The sequence below is a fragment of the Bombyx mori genome, chromosome 1 (assembly GCF_030269925.1).
Source record: "Bombyx mori chromosome 1, ASM3026992v2".
Taxonomy (NCBI): domain Eukaryota; kingdom Metazoa; phylum Arthropoda; class Insecta; order Lepidoptera; family Bombycidae; genus Bombyx; species Bombyx mori.
In genome coordinates this window covers 2,530,513-2,552,165 of record NC_085107.1, presented here as the reverse complement: position 1 = coordinate 2,552,165, position 21,653 = coordinate 2,530,513, and the positions used below count along the sequence as shown (strand labels likewise).

Sequence of the window (21,653 nt, the reverse complement as noted above, 5' to 3'; positions counted from 1 at the left end):
GCTTGTTCGTACTCCTTCGGATAATCAATATCACAGCTTTGTAAAATTTTGTTCTGGCAATACAATGTCTACCTTTGTCAGCTTAAAGTCAAAACAAATGTCATTTATTTTACTTTTTGCGGATATTTTTAGATATTTTACTTATTTTTCCATGTACTCTCGTGAATAAGGGTTGTATAATATATTGCAACTAAAAAAAAACATGTTGGGAGGCTGTCTGAAAGGTGGCATTGACAAGTGTAATTTGTATAGAGTTGCCGGTGTCCTCAATAGGCGGTTTTCGAGCCGCTTAGATGCATTGGACTACGAAGAAAAATTAGAAGATTGCTTGTCAGTACTACCATCCAAAGCAAAGGTGGTAATATGCGGCGGGGGTGTAATGGGGGCGGCTGTCGCGTACCACCTGGCCAACCGGGGGTGGGGTGACAGAACCGTAGTCGTCGAGAAAGAAAAGTAAGTACCTATGCATCTCCCTCTGAACCTAGCCAGTCGCTTGCGGATTCCATGTCCGCGCAGCTTCAGTTCAATAACCTAGGAAGTAATTAGATATAGCTAGCACTAGCTTCCTATGATGCAGTAGATCAATAAATATGCAGGCAAAGCTCAGAAGGGCTTCAGCCTCCATGGCTGGAGGTCCTCTCCACATTTTAGTTTAATACTTGAGTTCTAAATTTCAAAGTGAAATAGTAGATTATTTTAAAGTATTTTAATTTAGTTTAATCTTCTTATATTGTGAAGGTAAGTAAAGATTTTCGTTATTTTTTCATTTATGTTGTATCTCCGCCCTTTGTAGTCTCCAATTATTGATTTTTGCTCAACTTTGTTTAATTTTGTCATAAGATATATAGAAAAGCTTGGGATTGATTTTAACAAACCTTTTTAAGACCTTTCTCATATCCTCCAATTACCCACTTTTTTGTTCTTTGTTGAGTTTTTATATTTTTTTTATTTAAAATTCCTAGAATTTTTTTCTTTAGTATACCTCAAAAACATTATGTAATCCATGTATTTTCTGATCTTCCACTTTAAAAAATATGAGGATGGGTGTGGTCAATGCAACATTATATTGATTTTTATACTACACATTTTTAAATTTGTTGTACACAAGTGACAGTTATTAAATATTGTTTTATATTGTTTTAGAGTGGGTGCAGGGAGTCGCTGGCATTCATCAGGCCTTGTTGGAGCATTCAAGCCAACACTTGCTCAGGTGAGGCTTGCCCAGTCCTCAATTAGGCTTCTTAAGGAGCTTGAGGCTCGTGGTAGGCCCACAGGGTGGAAACAATGTGGTTCACTATTATTGGCAAGAACAAGAGACCGCATGACTGTTTACAGAAGAATGAAAAGTCAGTCTGTGTAAGTACAGTTTAAAGTATACTACAAGCCTTTGTTATCTACCTACATGAATCAATTTATTAAACCTGCCTATAGATCGTGGAGCATAGATTGTGACTTAGTTACACCAAAGAAATGTCATGAATTATTTCCAATGCTGAATGTTGAAGATGTGCTTGGAGGCCTGTGGATTCCAGGTGATGGTGTAGGAGACCCGCATTTGCTCTGTATGTCTCTTATGAGAGAAGCAACTGATAAAGGTGAGAAAACATTTTTTTTTATAATTTTTATGGAATTAAATATGAATAGTTATTTGAATATTGAAATTTATGTACGTACTTTAGAAAAGTTTAATTTTAGGTGTGGGTGTGATGGAAGATTGTTCTGTGACAGCTGTGCTATCGAAAGACGACAAAGTGTCTGGAGTGGAAACTACAAATGGTGCAATCGAGTGTGATTACTTTATCAACTGTGCGGGCTTTTGGGCTAGACAGGTAGGTGGTGAAACAGTGCAATAATTCATATTTAGATGTCAACAATTGAAATAAATTGTTTTTTTTGTAACCAGGTCGGACAGTTGGCACGACCGCAGGTGAAAGTACCCTTACTACCATGTGAACATTACTATCTGCATACCAAGCCCATTGATAATCTTGATCCAATGACTCCAGGTAAAATATAATTTGAACAGTAGTAGAAAATATCAAACATTAAATCTTAAATAGCTTATTATTAAGTTAATGTACATACTGGATTCATCTTATATATTTTTCAGTCATCCGAGACCCAGATGGTTATATATATCTTCGAGAAAGAGATGGATGCATTTTAGCAGGTGGATTCGAACCAATTGCGAAACCTGTTTATGAGGAAGAAAGTATGTTTAAGATGATGTTTTTGTTTATTATAATAAATAAAGAGAAAATACCCTTACCCCTTCCTGGCTATAAAAATATGCTTTTCCAATAATAACACAGATAGTAAATGTTGTAGTTAATTAATGTAAGTTAAATATGTTTTATTGTAAGATTATGTATGTCTTATATATTATTCATGTCCCATCACTCTTGTATTTTCCCAAAATAAAGGTATCCCAGTTTTTTTTAATCCCTAATTCCTAGAAATTTCAATTTTACTTTCAAGAATCCCTTTTAATTTTATTTTTCCTTACTTCCTTAATTAGTCGAGAACGCGTCACAACGTTGTTTGCCCGAAGACTGGGATCACTTCCACGTGTTGCTGCAGGAGTTGCTGCAACGGGTGCCCGGTCTGAACCAGGCCGTGCTCCACAAGCTGTGCAATGGACTAGAGGCATTCTCTCCTGACTGCAAGTGGATCGTTGGAGAAGCACCAGAGGTAAGTGATTAGTTAGTATATTTTAGCTTTTCCTATAACAGCGGTCGGGGAACTTTTTAATTATTACCCCAAAATACTTTTGTGTAAGTTGATATTACCCCATGGGGAAGAACAAAAAAAATACTAAATTGCTTTTTTTTAGTATCTTTCATATTATAAGCCCCCGTGATCATTTTGAAAAGAAAACAATAACTAAAAATTTAACGATTCTAAAGAAGTTTCACTTCAATATTATATACTTTTTACTCACGAAAGTTTCATTTTTACCCCCCAAACTTTCATTTTACCCCATTTGGGGTAATTTACCCCGGTTCCTCGACCGCTGCCCTAGAAATATCGACAGGAAAATTTTAAACAAATATACATTATGAGTACCCTAAAATGATAAGTCATGTAAAATGAACACCCCTAAGCCACGAGATATAAATACAGGTTACTCTCTAAAATGTAACCCATCTAATGTCCATGAAAACGTCACGTAATGTGTGACGTCACAAGCTAGGTCTCCATTAGCATGGAGCTCTCAAATCAAGCCAACGCTTAAAGATCTTCTAGCTTGATCCGCCCAGATACTGGTGTTGCCAATAATGTTAGGCAGAGCTTACATTATCTCGTCCTTGAAGTACTAGATACTTTACCTTCAATATTCCACTAGTTAAATCGATTTGAAATTTCGAAATTATTTTCTTGCTTATTTTTGTGCACAAGCTCACGGCCCACCTGGCGCTTAGTGGTTACCGAAGCTCATAAGAATCCACAATGTAAATACAGTCACTCCTCATCAGACATAACTCTCAGTTTTGTAGTCACAACGGTCGCCCCGTGGCAGAAATAGGCAGGGTGCTGGTACCTACCCGTGTGAGCCTTCACAGCCCTACCACCAGTAATTACGCAAATTATAATATTTACGGACTTGATTATTATTAGTCGTTCGTGACTATTTGTTAAGTAGTAGGTACTTAGGTCACTAGGTGGGTATTTTAATAGAGAAATTGGTAGCTATGGAATGTGGGATTCGAACACCAACCAACACAGTCGCATCGCTCGATACGAATTCGTTTTCTCCTTTAGACGACGACGCCTTAAAAACTTTATAGCTTGATTGCTTGAAGCATTCCTTCAAAATACGATGAATAAACCCCCCAATCGTGAGAATAATTTGATAGAGAGACAGCAAAAAAAAACCGTTGTGTCTTTTAAACTACATAATTGTACTAGCTTTTTATCAAATGGAAATATTGAAATTTTTAAATGTAACGCCAATGAAACAATGCCATTTCAAAAATTACACAATATTTTGACAACAAATAAAATAAGATATTGAATAGAAGTTTTCCCTTCTTGGTTATCGTCAAAAGAAATCGAAATCGTTTTATCACAATGTACGTTTTTTTTTTGTAACCGAACAAGAAATATTAAAACTAAATATAAGTCTGTGCAAAAGTTTTTCTTTTTATTACTTCACTTTGTTACACAATTATTCGATATGAAAACGGGCTTCGAAGTGTTTCCGAATGAAACGAGGCTTAATTGAACCAAAAAGCGCATCCACTTGATGTTTAAAACAGTTTTTTGGTTGTTAAGTTCCATTTTATTTGTAGACAAGCGGCAACATTTTCTTTAATTTAAATAAATACTTAGAAGAGATAGAAGTCCAAAGTCCAAGATCGAGTATGAAGACGAATAGTGCCGTTGATGGCCCGAAATTCCGAATTTTAGCTTTATTAATGCTAAATTCGGTCTTTCGGGCATATCAAAGGCACCGGCAAAACATCGTCGGAACATTCACCAGCAACCACGGAGAGCTACGGTTGAAGACGGGAGTATTTCTAGCAAGAACCGTCTAATATAGTTTTTCGTTTGACATTAAACGCTTAGAATTGATTTCCGAAGAAGCCCGAACGTGTCCCCCATTTAACGCATGTACGGTTCAAGGATTAAGGATCTGAGAAGAGCGAAACAGCAAAATGGAAAACTACCCTTAAGAAAATCTTCTCTTAAATCATAGAAGTTAATTTTCTTGTGCGCTTACCAACTATGCGCTCGCGCATCTTCGAGTCCAGCTCAAGCTTGAACAGCGGCTTAGGAAAATGTATGGGCGTGTCTGAAATTTAACTTAACAACAAGACTTGATGAATAAAAAAAAACTATTGATAAAATAGCAAAAAAACCCTTTTTGATCTATATTTATTTATTTTAAACATCGTTTTAATAGGTTCTAGTAGGCTGTTTAATAAAACAACGCTAATATCATAGTACACGGTTTTTTACTAGTGGTAGGAGCTCTTGTGAGTCCGCACGGGTAGGTACCACCACTCTGGCCTATTTTTGCCGTGAAGCAGTAATGCGTTTCAGTTTGGAGGCTGGGGCAGCCGTTGTAACTATACTGAGACCTTAGAACTCATATCTCAAGGTGGGTGGCGGTATTTACGTTGTAGATGTCTATGGGCTCCAGTAACCACTTAACACCAGGTTGGCTGTGAGCTCGTCCCACCCATCTATGCAATAAAAAATAAAAAAACACACGAAGGCTTATGAATCAGATTTACACAAAAGAATCTTAAAATAGAAATTAAGTTCAGTGCAACAAAATCCCTTTGGATTTCTCGTTGTAACACGTTTTAGATGACGCTTACATTGTTGAAGGAAAGTAATTTAAATAAATGAATAGTAAGTTATTGGGAGCAAATCACGCACCGTTATCCGACCCCAATCTAGGGTTCCCTGTGTTATGGCTACCAGAAACCGACTAACATATTAATATACGTTTAAATATATACATACACTAGCTGTACCCGTCCGCTTCGCTGGGCATTTAAAATTAACATTATTATTTCTCACCCCCACAAAGATTCTCATCATTAACGCCCCCGCAACTGGTGTAGGGAGTCCAACACTCGTATAAATATTAGCCTATCCATTAAGTACATATATTTTCTACATGGATATCAAGTTTCAAGTCAATCGGATGGACGATTCAGTAGTTGTAACGGAACATCCGTAAAAACCATTTTAGATTTATATATTAGTATATATAAACAACGCCCAGGCAAAGAGCAATCAAACCTGTACATCACACGAATGTTTGCCCAATGTGGGAACGGAACTCATGACCCTCGGCGCAATAGTTAAAGGAGCTAGCTTTTGAACCACCAAGTCGGTCAGTTTGCATCGTGAAAAAGACTTTGCGAAGTCTAAGAAACCCTTAACATGTTTTTTTGTATGTCGTCTCTGCAATTTTCACTGTATACTTTGATCTGAATGTAAAAGGCGTGACGCACGCCGAAGATACTATAATATTCTATCTTAACATACAATATCGTTCGCAAAACATTTTGTATGAACTATCACGCATGGTTGAGATAATAAATATTTGATAGTTCATACAAAATGTAAAGCGAGCGATATTGTATGTTAAAATAAAATATTATAGTATCTTCGCCGTGTGTTACGCCGTTAAGCATCGAGAATGATATCTCATACTACTTGGAACAAAAAAATATTTTATAACATAAGTACTTACATAGTTTATAAGTTAAATGTTGTATATAGTAATTGAATAATTATTATTAAGGATTATTGGCAAATTGTACACATCAGAAAGAAGCATAGTTTTGGTTAGAATATGTCGCGGCTGCTAATATAGAACATTTGATAAATAATTAATGATAATCGCTACAGAACACAAAGGTAAAAAAAACCTAAATATACCTATTACCTTCTACAAGAGACGTAATATTATTCAATAGAAAATAGTTATTTTAATTTAAACCGAATTGATGTATAAAAAAGAAGTGAGAATTTTTTCAAAATGAAGCCAATTGATAGTATTTTTGATGAAGAGAAATGATTCATTTTGAAAAAAAATGCTTTAATCCTACTTTCACTTCGGAATGTATAATTAAACTTGTAGAAAAAAGTCGTGCACAGGTAGTAATTGCGTCATTTTAATTTATAATCTCTTCAATTGTCCGATGAAAATATTACAATAATATTAATAATTATCATCATTGTATTGTTCTTTATAATGTGCTTAGTTTTATAAAATATATACCTATTGGTTTTTGCAAGCTCTAATAGTTGGAATTCTAGTTGTTTCCGCTTCTGTCTCGCTCTGGCCATCACGGTTTCGAACATTTCTGCTGATTCGTTGTTTGTTTGTAAGACGACAACTCGGTGGGAACATTATAATACCATTTATGATGTGTACGTACTTTCTTTTTCAACGTGGACGCGCGGAGTCTACTTGTCTCGTATATTTAAAGAACTTTTTTGTTAAAAAAAACAAAGTTTTTGTCAAAGATTTTTCGTATAATAATTAATCTGCCATATTCGACTTCGGATTCGATTGTGTCGGTCCACCTCTTGCGTCGTCTCCGTATGGGTTTTAGGCCACCACGTGGTGTGAGTACCAATGAAATAAATCATAAAAATCCAGAGGAAATCTCAGATACTCTAGTTTCAAACAGTCGCTCGGTGAAGGTGGTGATTTTTCCGATTTCGCTATCAGAACGCCGCTTTCAGATGTTGAACTACCACGTGGCGGCCGGCATGAAGACTGTGGGCATATCCGCTGCCGGTGGCGTCGCTGAGGCGACGGTTGACGAGATCATCGACGGCTACAGCAAGTACGATATGCATGAGTTGGGCGTCAATCGTTTCCTTGGACTGCACAACAACAAGAGATTCCTTAGAGACCGCGTTAAGGAGGTTCCAGGTTTGTAAATTAATATCTTAGAATAGGATCTTAGGTATGATAATAGTAAATTCAGATAGTTTCTATTCCGTTTTGGAAAGTCGAGTAGCCCGCTGGGTTTCTCGGGATCTTCTCAGCGGGTCGCGATTCCGATCTGGTTGTAGATTCATTCGCGAAGCAGCTATTCTTCAGTTGTCCTTTGGAGGCGCTCAGGTTGCTGTTAGCTAATTCCACCTCTCCTGGCTGAGCCCTTGCTCAGCCCTTGCTCGCCCACCTGCCCTGGTGAAACTAGAAAGGGTCACTAGTAATCTTTCAATCATAAAAAAACTCGAGTTCTTTATAATTCACTATTATGTTCGGTGATTAGGGTGGGGTTGGGGTGCTAATACCGTAGTGATTCAGTAACACATTTGTGAATACGTGGAAAGAGCTTGCAGTTTTTATGGCCATACAGTGAAATATTTTACCTAATTACGTTCGTGAATTAGACAATAATAGTAAAGATATTGTACATTATCTATAGGCGTTCATTACGGCCTTCCGTATCCGTTCTACGAATTCGAGACTGGTCGTAACTTGCGCTTGTCTCCCATCTACCCGACACTGAGAGACAACGGAGCAGTCTTCGGTCAGGTTATGGGCTACGAGAGACCAACGTGGTTCGAGACCGTAGGTAAAGTATAATTAGTGTACACGATAGCCTTATAAAAACCAAATAACGTATATTGAAACTACTGAACTTAATCAGCATTAAGCTCACTACCAAGTTTTTAGCAACTACCCAGCAGAAGGTAATAGGAAAAAAAGAAGACCCTAGAGTAAACAAACGATATTTTTTTGCAAACCTAATCCAAATGTAATTGTCGTTTTGATCATTTCAAATAAATCTTTGACCCATAATGTAAAGCAAACAAAAAAAATACATCAATGTACTCGTTAGTGCAACATAAAAAACGGACGCCTTCGGTCCTTGAATACGATCGAATTGTCTTTCCGAATTAGAGAATGAGAGCGAGAAACCGCGTCCGTTCAAGATAGCGCACACGAGAACTTTCGGGAAGCCGCCCTGGTTCGACGCGGTGCAGCGTGAGTACTGGGCGTGCCGGGAGCGGGTCGGCCTCTCCGACTACTCCTCCTTCACCAAGATAGACATACAGGTAGGTAACATTGCGGTGGTAGATCCTGCGAAGCACGGCTCTTGCTAGGGTTAGTGTTAGCTACGTCGTCAGGCTTTAGCCCCGTGAGCTCACCTACTATTTGAGGTTACGCTGAAATAGTCTCTCAAGGTTCTTAGCTTAGGTAGGAAAAAAAAAACATCATTCCTGTTGTATTAGAAGTTTCACTTTAAAATATAAAAATCAATGCTAAATTCACAGCAAATTAATTTAAATAATAATTATAAATATTATTAACTTATAAAAAACGTTATACGTGCGCGCGCTGTATATAATAAAATTGCGCAATAATCGGTATTCCGACGCTCCGCACTTTATACTCATAATCGCACATAAAAGCACTTGAAATAAGACAACGTTTGAGTTTTTCATATGAATTTCTCGAAATTCGAAGATAAGGGAAATTAGCTATTTTATAAATACACAGTACTGTCCCCTATTAAGAAATGCTTACGGCCCTATGCAGTGGCGGAACATTTTATTGAATCCGAATATCATTGGGATTAATATATGAAAAAAATCGATATGAGCCAAGCCCCAGTTGAGATATTTCCAAGATTGAATCGAAAAAAATAAATCAATTCGTCTTACTAATCACGATTTCGATATTATTTTATATAGACGTTTTAATATGTAATACATTTTCAATATGTAAATGAATATGAAAGGTACTTTAGCAATACAGTACTAAAGTTATTAATTAATACTGAAAAGAACGATAAGAACTCGTGCATGCGCAATCGCAATTCGTATGGCGATTAAAATGTAAATACAATAAATTACGGCTTCACATGACCTATATCTAAGTCTGTTTAATTTTCATTTCATATTATAATGGCAATAGGCACCCGGACTTTAATAATAATAATAATATGGAAATTTCTAGTAATTTATATTACTTTTGATAATCTTCATTTATGACCTCAAATGGCCATGGCCTCAAATGACGTCACTCGTAATATTGTTGCCTTCGGTCGAACTCTGTAAAATTTGCGTGGAATTTTGCTGAATAAAACTATTTTACAACTCAAAAATAAAATTTCGTCGTAATTTTTTGTAACCATCATACATCTAGTAATGTTTATATAAACGGTAAGCAATAATTTAGTTACCAGACCACCAAAGATGTGTAAAGCTTTAGGCTAGACTCTTCATCTTTTTTATCATTTTCCTAACAGTCTCAAGGTCGCGAGGTGGTGGAACTCCTGCAGTATCTCTGTTCCAACGACGTGGACGTTCCCGTCGGGAGTATCATTCACACTGGAATGCAGAACGAGCGAGGGGGTTACGAGAATGACTGCAGCCTGGCTAGGATATCGGAGAACCAGTGAGGCTGTGTTTTTATTGTATCGTAAATGGATGGATGAGGTCAAGCCCTTTAGGTTACATACCACATAGGTGCCGCGTATACATTGAAATATCATTTCAATGTCTCGAGTTGTGTTGGGATAACGATTCTTCAAACGAGACCATTGTTTGTTCGCAACGTGACTAATTCTCGAGAAGGTTCTATGACTCCGCCTCAGACACCGCTCACTGAGTTTCTCGCCGGATCTTCTCAGTGGGTCGCGTTTCCGATCCGGTGGTAGATTCTGCGAAGCACGGCTCTTGCTAGGGTTCGTGTTAGCAACGTCATCAAGTTTGAGCCCCGTGAGCTCACCTATTAGTTAAGGCGACGCTGATATAGCCTCTCAAGGCTCTTAGCTTAGGTAGGAAAAAAATGAAGAATAGAAGTCAATTTTTAAACAACCAAAATTATTAATTTGGGTTTTTTATTTCTCTTACAATCATCGAAAAGGTTAATGTTTGATAACCCACACGTAAAGATAGACGTATTTAATTTTGTCTTGCAACAAATTTCGATTATGTACCTATTTATCAAGTTGAAATCTCGTCAGCGTCGTTGTGGCTTGGAACACGATGAAACGGAAATGTCACTTGAAAAGCGACACTAAAAAGAGACATCTATAGGATTTAGCATGAAAAAAATGAGATAGAGTATGTCGGCGTTACGCCAGGGTTTTCACACATGAGATTTATTACAATGAAAATACAATACAATTCTATAAAACGTTAACATTACTTGTTTATTACAAAAAGCCACGTCTTAGTTTTTACACAATTAGCCATTTTGTGATGATTGTAGCAACTACAACTTTTTTTATACAAACAAATATAATCACTGCGAAACAATTAACAAAATATTAATATATTAATATTCAATTATTTATACAGTAATTTGTGGTCTTCTTTGGACTTCTACAAATAATTCATGACAAAAATTAGCCAAATCGGTGAAGCCGTTTTCGAGTTTTAGCGAGACTAACGAACCGCAATTCATTTTTATATACATATGTATAGATAGTGGCGTTTGCGCCCATAAGCAGGTACTTCGGAAGATTTTCGCGTCTGCATTGTCTTTTTAATGCCCGTGTTCCGTTTTAGTTACATGATGATAGCTCCGACGATCCAGCAGACGCGCTGCAAGGTGTGGCTGAAGCGACACCTGCCCAGCAATGGTTCGGTGACCCTCTCCGACGTGACGTCGATGTACACCGCCATCTGCGTCATGGGTCCGTTCACGAGGAGTTTGCTCTCCGAACTGACCGACACTGACCTGTCGCCTTCGAACTTTCCGTTCTTCACGTTCAAGGAGATCGACGTCGGTCTGGCCAATGGGATTCGGGCGATGAATCTGACGCACACCGGAGAGCTGGGATATGTGCTCTATATACCTAACGAGGTGAGTGGGCTGGTAACACTGTTTTTTACCAAAAAGTGCAAATTAAAACCTCTATTCAACACTCAGAACACTTACAGAGCACTTTACGATTCATAGTTCACTTCTTGTTTCACTTCGAGTAAATCCGATTACTAATTTCGTGCCATCTCTGCAACGCTTTAATAGTCGATACGACATCTCTAGATTTATCAAGAACATTCTGGGCAAGTCGAGTAGTTTCGATGTGTGTTTCCGTTATCTGACAATAGATGGCGTTGTACATGTCAAGCGTTCTCGATGTTACTAGTTCGTTTGATATTCGTTTCTGCTGTTCGGCAATAGAGGGCGTTACTCTAACCGGCGTAACATACTTTTTCTGCCGTGGAACCGCACTCGCGGTGGCGTCGTTTATTTTGGATCAAGAAGGCTCACGAATCAGACGGGAGCTCAAAGAAACTGGTTTGTTTTTTAGTTTGCTCTCCACGTGTACAATCGCCTGATGACTGTGGGTGAGAAGTACGGGATAAGCCACGTCGGTTATTATGCGTCGCGTGCGCTACGCGTCGAAAAGTTCTTCGCTTTTTGGGGCCAGGATCTCGATACGATGACGACTCCTCTAGAATGTGGACGCACGTGGCGTGTTAAATTCGACGTGAGTACATTGGTTGAGTCGAATTGAATCGTAACTGACTGATTAATTTAAATTATAAGTTTAAACATTATTATGGTTCTATTGTCAAAGAATATTATAATTCTATAATCAAAGATTTAGCCAAGAATAGACTACGAAAGATAAACAATATTAATCTATTCTCAATTTGAGCACAGACTTTAAACAATAACAAAAGTTTGACAATAAACGAAGCGTATTTAAGTGTGTGTTATGTTTCTTTTATTGATTCAATGAATTTTTAAGGCATAATTAAAAAAAAATATTAACCTTCTGCACTCTTTCTCTATAAGTGTGATAAAGTTCATCTTTGTCCATCCACGCAATTTTCTTGAAAAGGGGTACAATGTTTTTGATTCGCGTAATACTAAAAGAGTAGTAGCTGATATCATTATTGCATTTTTGTCTTTAACAGAAAGACATAAAGTTCATCGGTCGGGATGCCCTCCTGAAGCAGCGGGAGGACGGTATCCGACGTCAATATGTCCAATTGTTGTTGACCGACCACGACCACGAGCTGGACCTTTGGTCGTGGGGCGGGGAGCCGATATATAGAGACGGGAACTATTGTGGTCAGACAACCACCACCAGTTACGGATTCACATTCAAGAAACAGGTTCGTGATTTTAACGAGTCTCATTGTTCTAGGAGGTAAAATAAATGTATTTTTGAAGTGAAACTTCTTTAGAATCGTGATTTCAAACTCGATGAAACGAAATGAAACGAAACGAAAAAATAAGTGCGCCGCGATTGGCTTGCCGAAGCGGCTCCGAGCGGCGCCGACAAATCACGAAGCGCTCTACACGGTCTAAGATATAAGTTCTACGGTCACAGTTTTTACAGTACAACAGCTGCCCCACCCTTTAAAACCAAAACGCATTACTGCTTCACGGCAGAAATTGGCAGGGTGGTGGTAACTATCCGCGCGGATTCAGTAGACGTTCTACCACCAGTATCAACGGCTCGTGGACCGCTTAACACTATAGTAAGAAAGCTACTTCATTTGATTTAATAAAAAACGAGATTGCTTTCAGGTATGCCTTGGTTTCGTCGAGAAACGCGATAAGGACGGTGTTACGCAGAAAGTTGACAACGATTACGTTCTGAGCGGCCATTATGAGATCGACATAGCCGGGATAAGGTTAGTAAATATATTGTACAACAAAAACTACACTATCGATATATATAGATTCTACTCCGTAGAATAATTGATGAGTATCATTCCCTTATCACAGTGATGCACGATCTTGATGTGTTCCACGACAAGTTGCGTGTATTTAAGGACAGAATAGGAAAAGAAAGGAAAAGGGACCTTAACTTTAACTTTAATCGTTGATCATTTCTTGTTCTATAACTGACTTGTTGTTACTTAACATTATATTAACATTTCTTCTTTTCTTCTTTTCGATATGACATGATATTTTTAGACATTTTTATTAATATTTCAACAAATAGTACTGTTTTTTTTTTAATTATTATTATTATTATTGTATTCCATTTTCGAGCCGATGAATTGCCAATGCTATGTACGCCATTGTTGTCACATGCATCAGGCCATAAATTAAATAGTTTAAATTTATTTTCAATGTTAGATGTTTGTGATGTGGCAGTACTTATTTAAATAAATAAATAAATATATATATGTTTATTGATTTTGTTAGCAGACGAGCATACGGCCCACTTGATGTGTGAGCCTCGTTTGAAGGAGGATATATGATAGCGCCGTGGAGGGGAGCTCATTCCATTTTTTTTATTATTGAGAATAAAGTCGTTTTTCTGTATAGGTACGCGGCAAAAGTAAATCTGCACTCCCCGAACTTACCAACGAAGTATCCCGACAAGGAACGCGACGTCTACCAGGCAACGAGGAAACTGCACGAGCCCCAACAGTTCCTCGGCCGGCATTACCAGCCGTAAAACTGTATCCAGCCGAACTGGAATGCTGAACTTTGACAAGGAATTCAAAATGCTTGCAATCTAAGATAACAAACAGTATAAAATTAATAGTAGTAATACCTAATTATATAGATATAGTATAGCTTCTTCATAGTTACATTTATTCCTCGATTAAGTATAAAAGTAATCGATTTTCGCTATTAGTAAATATTTTCATGAACATAAATGTCTGTCTAACTAAAGAGCAGACCAAAAAAGGAATGAAAATTTGAAATATTTCTAAATGTTGCCTAATTCTTTTCTTTTTTTTAAATTCTTTTTTACTTTTTAATTATTATTTTTACATTTGTTTTAATTTCACTCGATCATCATCACATTACTTTAATCATTTTAACATCAATTATCCTATTGCATAAGTCATTAAAAACGAAAAAAAAAAAAAAAACATTTCTAAAAATGTTATCCTTTATTAGTTAGTTAACTTAGTTTTTTTTCTTTATTATCATCATTTTTTTATATTATATTTTTTTAAAGAGTTAAACTCTGTTAGTTTGTAGTTACTTTAAAAGAATAATAATCAAAACACACCATAAATGCTCAAAAAACTTAAAATATAGTCGATACATATAGGCTTATAGCGCCCAGGATGTAATTAAAGGTTGTCTAAAGGTAAATGACAGTTTAGATTGTAAGTACGTAATTATTCTAAATAGATTTAATTAATTAGTAGTTAATAATAGTAATAATCTACTATTTCACTTTGAACAACAACAAAAAAAACCTAATTATAATTTACTTCTATTTTTAATGAGAGTTTCAATATAGTGCAGTAAGAGGCAGATACTGTAGTAGTATATTGTTCTTTAATGTATTTTTTGTTTTAATTTTTTTTTTTCTGAGAATCTCATTTATTTTTACGAATTATACAAATGAAATTCTTTCTAATTAAGATTAATATTAATTTCGTGGCGTCGCTATATAAAAGTCCTATGTAGCGGAATCGACATTTTCATTTATTTAGTTTTATGGTCGACGATGAGGAGGAAATCTGCCTTCGATTAGGATTTCAGTACTCGCGTTTAATATGTTGCTTGCTCGTGGCGTATTGAATGTTTCTAGGGTCACGGATTCGAAGTCACGAACCGATGTCTATGCGGTTTTGTCTTCCAAAAACGTTCAGAACATATTTGTTGGTAATTCGATGAGATTTGTAACAAAACGAGCGTGCAACTATTAAGGCAACAAGAAATACGAGTGTGAACGATACGCTGTGAACATCGATAATTTCACGCAGCAAACTTTTTTTTTGTTTTTTTTTTTTTTTAAGCTAACTTAGGGTTTTCATGTAGTTATATTTACTTTCACTTAGTTCGGAGGTATCGAATACTGAATCCGAATGGTGATTAATCTTATAATTTGATAGGTAGTTGTTCTCGTTGGAGAAGAAGCATTATAGCGTGATCCTCCTGACTAACTTTATACAGGGGGTTCACTTTTGTTTCTCATTTTAATCTTGTTAAATATTAATTTGGGTGTTTAATTTTTTTGTTGACGCTTTCCAATCGGTGTCGACTAGGGTGACTTTTAAAAATTAGTATTATTTCGTATTATTTTCCTTGTTTTTTTTTTTTTTTTTTAAATATAATGTTACCCACTTAGAATATTTAAGATCGCTGAGCTGAACTGTTTTCAAATGGTGCCTTGATTCGAATTTTCTTTTCACTATCGTTTGTTTGTTTGGAGCCTTGAATTGTTTTTACAAGGTCAGACGTGAGTGGGATGTGAACGGTTTTTAACTTGGGACGGCGTTATACAATATGCGTGCACGCTGCTAGCACTTTTAATTGGGTGTAAAACATTCTACTCAATACATTCGGCAGATTCGAAAACGTTTATCGTTCGGTTTAGAATTAAATATGTTTTTGTTTTTCGTTTATTTTAAGAAAATTTTAAGCTGCTTTCAGCTTATGATGGTGCCTTAATTCGATTGTGTTCTTAATATTCGTTTGTTTCGGTTTAAAAAAAGGATTTTGACGTTCGGTTTTTATAACTTTGTTTTTCAGAAGAGTTTTATATAGTTAATGCATCGAGAGAAGTTTTTTTTTTTATATTCTCTTATACTAAACGATACTCATTCAAAAACAAACACATAAGTATCGGTTTATATCTATTATTTAAAATCAACGTTTCTCCTTCAACACATAAGTTCAAGTTATAGTTCATAAATTATAATTCACTTACAGTACTTCATTGAGCTTACGTTCTCTCGGTGTATTTGCTGATTCGGGTCGTTTGAAATTAGTGTTTAATATTCCGTAAATGTAACTCTTAAAACAATATGCGTAAATATGCATAGAACATTTGAGACATAAGTAAAAAAATGTTGTTCATTGTCTGCAGAATAGACAATTCGAAGTCAACAATACTAAAGAAAGGTGATGCAATTGTATTTGATAAGTTTAAAATATTTAAAAAATGTCGTCAATGTTAAAAATGCAAAATAATATTCAAGACTAATTTAAAAAGATCCGTGAGTCGGTAGAAAGCGTTTAGGTGGGAGGATCTTGGTGCGGGGTCCGACTGGCTAGTTACCACCACCTTGCCTGTTTCTATCGCAAGACAATATGAATGTTGTTTAATTGCGTTACGACGGGCAAGGGATCCAGTTTTCACGGGCACCAGAGGAATAATACCGTAGTCCTCAAGGTGACGCATCTTCATTTGCAGATGCTATTGTGATGCAGTAATCTACTTAAGACCAGGTGGTTATTTGCACTAATATGTCACCCATTAGCAGACGGCTGGTTAATTCTATCACACTCATCGTTAATAACCAGGTGTAATTTTCATGAAGTCACCGCATGTTATCTCTCATATCTTCTCCCCCATTTAATGATCAAGTTACATTTCTTGATACTCATAAATACCATCATTCCATAATCTTCACTATTCTCGACTATTATCTTACTAAGGATAACTTTCGTCATAGAATGCTCTTTAAAATGTTAAACGAAAACTGTTGACTGCAAACGAACTCTTTGGATCTTTAGACAATCAATCGATAATGTGTGATGAATTTAATTGCCTTGTCTGTATGTCTTTGGCTGCTTCCAATCTGGATGAACGGAGGGTGTGGGAATGCAGGGGGGTGATTGGAAGGCACGCGTTGTTTAGTTAGATCCCTGTCTGACTATTGCGCTTTTTCTTCGTTTTTTTGCTACAAATTACTCTGTTATGGTTTGCGTGAACTCGCAATTACTAGTATGACAAATCTCGTTAAAATTGAACGAAATTGTGGGAAACGTTAACTTGCAAGATCTGAGAGTGGTTTTTTTTACAGCTGTAACGGTTTCAGGGGCACTCGATTTGAGGCGAAACTCGAACAATGAATACCCATGATACATAACCTCTCGGTTCTCTGTTTCTTCATAGTTTCGTTGTTTTATTTAAACTGTGTCGATAATGTTCTTGAGCGACTCTGACCCGGGGTACGAGACCTTAGCCGGTAACAATTTTACTGCAGGTCTGTGAACTATGCGGGCTATTTAACGTGCAGTATCGTGTTGGAATTTTCGTATTTCAATAATTATTTTGAGCGAGTGAAATTTGTAGCCTATGATTATTTTTGAGTGCTCGTATTCATATGTGTATGATTTTAGGTTGGCAGGTCAGAATTGGGGGCTGACGACTTGTCGTTACGTGTTTTGGATTTTTTTTCTCGGGTCGTACGATCGACGATTGTCATGGGGGGTCATAGGGGAGAGTGGGTTGCGCGGAATTAATACTGGTCGGTTTTGTTTGTTGTTGGTCATGTTCGTACACATCCAGGTCGACGTCGTTTTATGTAGAGATGCGCAAATATTGTCCGATTCCCGATTAGGTTCGATTTCCCCTTTTAAAAATATGTATCAGTATACATTAAAACATGAATACTCGTGACGAATGCGTAATCCAGCTAATGCGAGATTGGTACTTCGATTGCGATTTTTTATTGTTTCTAATTTTTTATTCTGGATAAACATTAACAAAGAAAGTTCACGATATTACGTTTGGCGGCGTACCAAAATTCTTATGGCAACATTGAATTACGTTTGCCTTCGTAAGATAATAAAAAAAAAAACAATATCAGTAAAATGGCTTCCTCGGACGTGAACCCTATTTATGATTCTGCCATTTGAGTGATGCATTTGTAAAATTTGTTTTTATGGTACTACATATTGGTATTTTATTTTGATCTTCTCAAGCACGGAAAGTGTCTTTAATTTTATAGTTAAAACTATTATTTGGTAGTACTGTAAATATATTTTAATTTCTTTTTTTTTGGTATTATTTTAAAATGAATTTCTCGTATGAGGAAACGTTTAAGGAGTTTACGTCAATTTGAATTCGTTTGTTTGAAGAATTCGTGCTTTTGTCGAACTTTTTTAATTCCTCATAAGACCGATTTATAAAGAGGCATGTGGATTTGAATGGAAACCAAGAAATCCGCATTATTATTCAGTAAACGTTTCCTTGTAGGGCGACCAGCGCGATCGCATTGCTACGGTCGTTTTGCGGAGAAATTCACGAGGCTGGATACCGTCACAATGTGTTCAATAAATGTATAGATATATTTTATGTGTCGCACGGCGCTGCGGCCATTTTTAATTGTAAGTTGTCTCCCTTTTTTGTTGAGCTCGGCTGCCGGATGGCGCACTGGCAAATCTTGGCTCCCGATGTTCTAGTTGCAGTCGTCTCGCTCGAAGCGATTGTGTACATGGCCAACTAACGATTAGTTAAGCGATCGTCATTATTTTTTGGTAATTATCGGATACTTCTGTCTTCTTAGTGTTACTTCTGTGAAATTGAAGTTGTTAACGCGATACGGAATAATCCAGATGGAGCATTGCGTTGTTTAAGTTTTTGAATCTCGCATCCACTGCAGTGTGAGGTTTTCGCAATGCACTCAAGTGTACTCGTACTGCTAATCAGATAACACGACACTTATATTTGTTTTCGAATTTCTAAATTACGCCAGATTTTTCACCTCTTTCCTTTTTACTTAACACACGTATTTCGAAGCCGCTCATCGACCTTTTGATTGTGGGTCATAAGCGCACGTTTTACTTTTCCTATCGATGGGCGGATTTTTGTTAAAATTGTTGTTTATGATTTCGGTATTTTGTAATTTGAGTGAGCCCTTTTCATTCATAAATCTACGATTCAAATTGAAAAGTCACTTAAGATCGTTCAAAAATAAATACGATTGTTCATGTACCTATGTTTTAGTCACTGTTTTCATGTTACATTCAAACGATCATTTCATTTGATCATTCGTTCATTTATCATTCATTCATTTATCATTCATTCGTTCATCGTTCATTAACTCGTTTATCTATAAACTATTATGCTACATTCACTCGTTCATATTTCATTGAATCATTATCCATTTACCATTCATTAAACTATGAATCATTATGTTCATTTGAAATAAATATCAGTTTTACAAAATACTCATATCATATGTTTCTTTCATTCATTCATTTTCATTGAGACTACGAAATATTTGGTGTCTCTTACATTAAATCATTCATTAAACTATAACAAATCAAATTTTCATTACATATTGATCGTTCACATAAATCACTGTTTTAAAGATTGATTTCAAAGGAAGCTAAAGTTTTCGTTTGTTCCATAAAGACAAGTTAATTATCTAAGACTACTTATCAATTAATTACTCTTAGTTTTGTACTGTTAGGGAACTTAGATGTAATAAATGTACAATAATTTCAGCATATTTCCGTCATTAGGCGAACATATTATACTGTAATATGTTTTCTCTTTCTATATTAAAACTAAACTATATTTTTCACTGTTCATTTTTTTCTACATTTGGCGTGTCCTGCATTCTTGCTCATCTAACATGCTTCATCGTTTTCGCCTTCGCGGCTATGATCTACTTAATATATCATTTACTAATATATCAATCAATTTATTCGAAGTAGTAATAAAATAACCACGAGATAATTAGTCGTGAATTAATTTAGGTTTAGATTAATGTATGTCAACAATACACTGTTATTCTTTTTGTGTGACCCGAGTGAAGTGATCTAAGAATATTTAAAAAATCCTACGTGAAAGATGTTACATTAGTAACTGAGATACGGGTAAAGTAACGATGAAGAGGAGTGAAAAGTTACTTGAGATTTGAATCTGAAAAAAGACGAGAAATTCTGAGAAGTTTTCGTAAATTCAACTGAACTACAAAACATCAATCGCAACATTCAGCTTAATCGATCTTTTAATTCAATTGACGTACACACAATTATAATAAATAAGGAAGGAATTGAGAGGAAGTTATCGCTGAATCTTTGACTTATAATCACAAAGTGCACTTAAATAAAATACGATGTCTTCCTGTGTTTGAATTACGCGCGTGTCAAAGATCAAATGACGCTGCAAGATTGGTGAACGAATGAATGAATGATGAATGAAACGACCGATTGAAATGAAGATGAACTATTTGTAACCAGCTGTGGTTTGGGAAGCTATCTATCTATCAGTATAAAAGCGTATTGTTGACATAGTGGTTCTTGTATTTCGGGTTTCAGCCGCGGAACCATAGCGTATAGTGATTGTATAATCAAATCGTATGTTCTACCTTCAAGACTGATATTTGCAGAAAAAAACGTTGTTTTCTACGCAACGGATTCATTTTAAAGTAATCAGCCGAATGAAGCTGATAGTTTCTTTCTATTCGAGTTTCTTGGGCTTCTTACTAATAAATCATTGTATGAATAGTTGATCACGCAGCCCGATGCCAAACTAGATATTTTAATATTAAGTTGCAAATTCAATTTTAAGGGGTCGTTTACGTAAATAGATTTAAGTACTCTGTATGTGTAAGCCGATTTCAAAAGGCGTCTATGACTATATTATCGCAAATCAATGTGTAGATTTAGACTTTTTAACATATTGTATGATCCAAATAATCGAACCTTAAGGTTTATTCGTGTATGCATTATTCTAGTCCTTTGTTTCGCAGTGATATTGGCCATGGTGGAGTTAATGGGAAATGAAAGAAATTATATGGATTGGACAATGGAAACAAGGGACTATATTTAGTTTTTAAGTTCAGGTCCGTTTTATAAAAGGAATCTTTTTAATGAGAGCGGCCACTTCAGTAACCGTCGAAATGTGAAATTAATGTGAAAAGCGTGATTTATTATCCGCTGCGCCGCTGCGGTCACATGGTTGTGTAAAAATGATTCCGAACTTCGTGGCGGGTACTCGGAAGTTTGTTGACGCGAAGCAATCATAAACTAGTTGTATAGAAAATGTGTCGAAAGAATGAGAGAAGGCTACAAATAAGTAGTTGATATGCGAAGAGATTGGAAATGTGATGGTAGATATAAATACGCGGGAACTGTGATTAGTCAATTAGTATTTTGCGCGTGCTAAAAGTTGTTTTACGCAACGAAAAATTGTCTATATAAAACGGGCCTATTAATATGAAGTATTGTCTATTTGACTGAAAACGAAAGGTTGTAGGAATATAAATAAAATTTCTGTTTCTTTCTTTTTTTGATACGTATTACTTTGATACTAGTTCTATACGTTTTTGTACTCCAATATGTAGGGAAATGACATTGGGCACGCACTGTGCGTGTAACATACGTATTGATTAATATTAATAAAGAATACGAGCGAAATGTACTGATTATAAACAATATAGCAATTATTGTGCAATAAAATGTGCAGTTTTATTTTAAAACCAAGTCAAATATTAAGTCTTTGCCTACGAAATTGCCTCTCGTCGAACCC

The 21,653-nt window shown here is 36.1% G+C and overlaps 1 protein-coding gene and 2 non-coding genes across 4 annotated transcripts; all 3 read left to right on the top strand.

Annotated features, from left to right (window-relative positions):
* The first annotated feature begins 53 nt into the window (after positions 1 to 53).
* On the top strand, positions 54 to 21,583 carry LOC101746594 (pyruvate dehydrogenase phosphatase regulatory subunit, mitochondrial). Of its 2 annotated transcripts, none has more exons than XM_004932754.5 (16): positions 54 to 453; positions 1,144 to 1,356; positions 1,432 to 1,595; positions 1,696 to 1,829; positions 1,904 to 2,006; positions 2,111 to 2,212; positions 2,519 to 2,691; positions 7,216 to 7,408; positions 7,911 to 8,060; positions 8,390 to 8,544; positions 9,741 to 9,889; positions 11,008 to 11,305; positions 11,757 to 11,936; positions 12,370 to 12,570; positions 12,989 to 13,095; positions 13,739 to 21,583. In XM_004932754.5, exons 1-16 carry the CDS (start codon positions 203 to 205, stop codon positions 13,869 to 13,871), a joined length of 2,706 nt encoding a protein of 901 aa, XP_004932811.2. In that variant the 5' UTR covers positions 54 to 202; the 3' UTR covers positions 13,872 to 21,583. The 2 variants fall into 2 exon arrangements, with proteins under 2 accessions (XP_004932811.2, XP_004932812.2); XM_004932755.5 differs by lacking the exon at positions 54 to 453 and adding an exon at positions 587 to 738.
* Mir2760 (microRNA mir-2760) lies at positions 4,202 to 4,292 on the top strand. Its single transcript, NR_107329.1, has one exon. It is a non-coding gene; the product is annotated as a microRNA mir-2760 (primary transcript).
* Positions 4,377 to 4,455, top strand: Mir2745 (microRNA mir-2745). Its single transcript, NR_107300.1, has one exon. It is a non-coding gene; the product is annotated as a microRNA mir-2745 (primary transcript).
* Positions 21,584 to 21,653: the final 70 nt, after the last annotated feature.